General features: G+C 37.7%; 1 protein-coding gene across 1 annotated transcript; it reads right to left on the minus strand.

Moving 5' to 3' along the window:
• Window positions 1-169: 169 nt before the first annotated feature.
• HMGCS1 (3-hydroxy-3-methylglutaryl-CoA synthase 1) lies at window positions 170-4,262 on the minus strand. Its single transcript, XM_010725384.3, has 7 exons — window positions 3,787-4,262; window positions 3,296-3,421; window positions 2,605-2,769; window positions 1,779-1,947; window positions 1,477-1,647; window positions 673-779; window positions 170-342 (listed from the first exon to the last, which is right to left on the minus strand). The coding sequence occupies exons 1-7, from the start codon at window positions 4,232-4,234 to the stop codon at window positions 185-187; spliced, it is 1,344 nt and encodes a 447-aa protein (XP_010723686.1). The 5' UTR covers window positions 4,235-4,262; the 3' UTR covers window positions 170-184.
• Between the last annotated feature and the right edge of the window lie 525 nt (window positions 4,263-4,787).

Here is a 4,787-nt window from a genome sequence, read left to right on the forward strand (position 1 = left end):
AAATCAAACAGGAAAACCAAGTCTGCTTTTTCACTGCAGTTACATCAGTCCAATAAATACAAACCACTGAAAATATCTTTACAAGGTATACAGGTGTAGAAAAAGTTGGACATCAACTTCATTCTACACCCAAAACATTTAGTGATAGCCATGCAAATTTTGTAATAAGTATTTTGCTGTAGGATTAGTAACATTTTATATTTACGACGTTCTTACCCAAGTGATGTGTCTCCTGTCTAATCTTCATGTTTTCAGCAAAGACATCAGGTGCAATGCATTTTCTTGAGTCAAGTCTTGCTTTAAGATCAGAAAGGCTGGCAGTTATTTTGTCCAGTGCAGAACCTACAACATAAGCTTATAATGTAGGGTAGCACCAGTGCTAAATACCGCACATTAGCACTGCACAACCATTCAAGATATTCTGCATTATAGAAGCTGAACTTCTAGTTAGTTACAAATATTCCTAACAACTTGAGCAAAACTCTTGTAGCATCCGAAAATGCAATCCATTTGCCTAAGGAGATACTTTAAAGGTGATCCTGCTCTAAGGAATATTTTATATTACTATCATTAAGCACTGTTCAACAGATTTACTTAAGCTGATGGGTAATACAACAAAGCAGACAGAGGTAAGCTATTCAAAGGAGTTAATTCACATCTCCTTTCACTCACCAGGAGTAGCATCCTGTGTAACTCTGATGGAATACAGTGTAGCAGCAAAACCAGAGCCATATGAGAACACACTAATTCTTTGTCCTGCAAGGTGCTCTGGAGAGTACCTGTAGATCGAACAACAGTTGGTTAAAGTGAGAGTAAGGCTAAGGTGCAAGTTTTAAAATAACCAGAAAGTGCAGTTGACTTAGAAAAAGCAGCCAGCAGATTCTATCTACTACAATACCAAATTCAGGGTGTTACATAAGTGAATGAAAGAGAATTTCAGCATAATGATTTTCAAATTTGCCTAAGCAAAAAGAGCAAAGACATGCTCATTTATCTAGAAGGCAACCAATTTTCGTTTGCAAGTGACAAATACCCTAAAAGGAACATTCACACCTTGGAATGGAAAGTAACAAAAAAGAAAAGAGGATACAAGATAACTGGTTTAGAAAATAATGCTGCATGTAAACTAAGTTTTAGATATTTAAAAACAACAACAAAAAAACTATGACATGGTACTGGGTTGTTTGGAGCAATGTAGGAAGAAAGGCTAGTAAAAGGTATGCCACACTAAAATTTGAGATCCTGCTTTGAAAAGCAGTAAGTAGTGCTTTTGATCGGCTTCTGACACAGAAATTTTGACTATACTTGTCTTCAACTAATTGCGTCTGCAGAATAATTTTGTAACGCAGTTTTGCTAATTAAGGCAGTCTAATAGGCAAACATGTATTAAAACATGTACTCTTACAGAGAGTTTTCCAAAAGAAAAATGCTTACATACAGAAAGCTATGACTTTGATTTTCCAATTTTATGCTTACTGGGCTAGAAGAGAAGCAAGGCAACCGTAGACTGAAGGTGTGTACATGTTTCCATTCTGATTGGACACAAGTAAAGAAGCTTTGGTTTTCTGATTGAAGAGCTCTGCACTAGCTTTCATAAAAGCTTTTTCCACATCCCTGTCAAAATACGTATCTTCAAGCTTTACATCCCTATTTGGAAAAAAGTAAATTAAAAAAAAGTGGTCAGAAACCATTATTAAAACAAACAAAAGGAAGGAAAACCATCTCTGATTTTACCAAGTTAATACAATCTGAATAAAGAAGACAGCAGCCATTCTCACCTGAAAGCTTCCAAACCACTGAAAACACCATTTGCTGTTTCTGCATTCTGGTCACTGAGAAAGTCATTCAGCAATAGCCTTGCCACAGATTTCTGTACCAGTTTACAGTAGGGAGAATGAAAAATCATGAATCCAAAGTCATTCAAGGTGAAACGTCTGTCTGTCCCCTCTGGAAATGGCAGAAAACTTGTGTTAGAAACTATTTTTGTATTCAACTATTAAAATAAAATAGTTGGATGGCATGTTCCAGTCATCTCAATATGTCAACATACAAAATGCAAAAGTCTAACTCCTGCTTGCAGGTTCATGTTCATTTAAAATGCTGCCAAAACTTCTGCTTAAAATTCTAATTCTTATTGATCTCAAGCACCAACTAACATTTGCCCTTTTAGAAGAAACAGCTACAAGCTTTACAAAAACTCAGTACTTCCACCAAGCATTTTGAAAGTAAGAAATACTCTGCTGCATCTATCTAATCCCAAACCTATGCTGCTTAGTATGGGGGAAGCAACTACTAAACGCACTTGAATAAAAACAATAATTATTTAATATGTATATAATAGCATCAGAAATGTTAAGAGGGTTGGGTAAAATAACATGCTCTTAAGCAAGTATTACAACAACAAGAGCCTGCAGAGACTACTCTTTATTGACTACCAAGTCCTCCAGCATATCAGAAGAGAAATAACAATTTCTTAAGTATGAAAAGCATGCATTTCAACCACTGCAGAACACACAAACAGGGGACTACACTAGTCAGAACAGAATGCTAAGACTCAAAGACATTATCTACATAATTGCAATAACATTTCAAGAGGTGACATACCTTTTTGCCACTGGGCATGGATTTTGTTGCGATAAACACTATAGCAGCGATCTAATGCACTGAGGTAGCACTGTATAGACAGCTTGCCATCAACTACAGGATATTCAGAGACCATATCTGGTTTATAGAAGTCATAAGCGTGCTGCATGTGAGTTCCACGCAATCCTGATAGAGAGAATTTGACAAAGCCAAAAGTTACTTGATTAACCTTTGAGTCAGTTTGAATACGTACTTTAACAAACATGGAAAGCAAGTAATATCTGACTCTAAACAAATAGGTTTTCTCAGGACTTCAGGCTCTTCTAGGTAATATTTCAGAAACAGATTTCAGTTGCCTGCTACTCAAGCACAGTACAATTGAATGTAACAAACAGGTAACAAATCATTTTTTCTTGAAAATACGGTGCTCTGTTACTCAGCTCTAGCCCACTCTTTGTCAATTTTAATTGGAGAATCCCCAAATTAAAAAACAGACAGAAGCACCTTTAATAGGTTTTTGCTGCTTCTTATGTTAGGACTTGGCCAAGTCAGCAAAACCAAGAGGAGACAAAATGCAATTTCTGATATTAATAAAGGTTAATCCAGTCTTCAAGTACCCCAGAAAAAAACAAAACAAACAAAAGAAACAGGACAAGCTTTAGAATGAATCTGGTATCTGATGGAAAAGTGCTTATTTTCTCACACGACTAACCTCTCTCAAAAATTAGAGGAGCATTTGGACCGACTAGCATAGCAACAGCACCAGCTCCACCTGTTGGCCTGGCATTTCCAGTCGCATACACGGCAATGTCTCCAGCAACAACAAGTGCATAGCGTCCTGTAAAAACACAGAAATAACAATGAGAATTAGCCATGAATTCATATTTTAACATCCAACAGTGATTTAGCCTTTGATTAGAGAGAATAAGACTCCAGGATTAAGGGTCTGTTGAATCCCTTCCTCCTTTTCATTTTATTGGCAGGAAATGTGAAGGAAAACTTAGAGGAAAAGATGATCATCTAGTGATTATCCGTGTTGTTATCTCTTGTATGTAATTAACTAGTGGCAAACATCCAGAACATTTAAGACTCCAATAGTTTGCCCTCTGGGTTTATATGGTTAAGAATGGATGCTGTAATTATAGGCAGACTACTCAATGGTAGAGAATGATGCAACTTCTAAAGAAAGTACCCTGAACTTACCATCCCAAGAGCTGGATTCAATCCAATTAATAGCATTAAAAAGAGCAGCAGTGCCTCCATAGCACGCATTGGTTGTGTCAATTCCTTCTACATCTGTATTACCGGATTCTTCAAACAGCTGCATCAGGACCGTCTTCACCGATTTTGATTTATCAATTATTGTCTCCGTTCCAACCTCCAGTCTCCCAATGCAGTCATAGGAAAGGCTGTTCCTCTCCATAAGCTTCTGAACCACAGTCAAACAGAGGGAATTGATATCCTCTCGGTCAGAGCAGAAGCCCATCTTTGACTGGCCTAACCCAATGGTGTATTTGCCTGCATCCACACCGTCATACTTCTCCAGCTCTGTCTGGTCAACATACTGAGAGGGAAAATAGATTTCCAGTGCAACAATACCCACATCTTTGGGCCAGCAGGATTCAGTGTTCACTGGAAGAGACCCAGGCATTGTGGCAGATCTATAAGCAAAGAACAAACAGACAAACAGCTCATTTATCCACATCCATCATCAGCAACATACTTCATACACTCCATCCTTCCTCAGGTTTACAGAAAATGTAAAGTTTTAAGGTAAAGTTTTAGGTATTCTGCAAGTTCGTTTGCAAACCTCAGAGATTTCTGGTCTGAGCATACTGTAAATGTCATTATAAATTTTATAACATTTTATATGAAGAATTTTTTTGTTAATATCAGCACCAGAGCTTGATGTACCTTGCCACTGTCATTTCACGGAGCGAAATACATGATGGAAGCATTTCAGAAACATCAGTCTCCAGACACATTATTCTATTCCTGTACACAGCTCTCACTTTTACACAAAAAAGCTACGCTGATTTTTTTATTATTATTATTATTTATTATTTTTAAGCGTGGCTGACCGAGAACGAGCACATGCAGGAGAGGCGAGCCTTGGGACGGGACAGACGGTTCCAAACAGCCTTTATTTTCATGCAGAGCGATCCGTTTGCTCACGCGCCAGGCCGCCGGGTTTTGCTTTTGTT

The sequence above is a fragment of the Meleagris gallopavo genome, chromosome Z, assembly GCF_000146605.3.
Source record: "Meleagris gallopavo isolate NT-WF06-2002-E0010 breed Aviagen turkey brand Nicholas breeding stock chromosome Z, Turkey_5.1, whole genome shotgun sequence".
Lineage (NCBI taxonomy): Eukaryota > Metazoa > Chordata > Aves > Galliformes > Phasianidae > Meleagris > Meleagris gallopavo.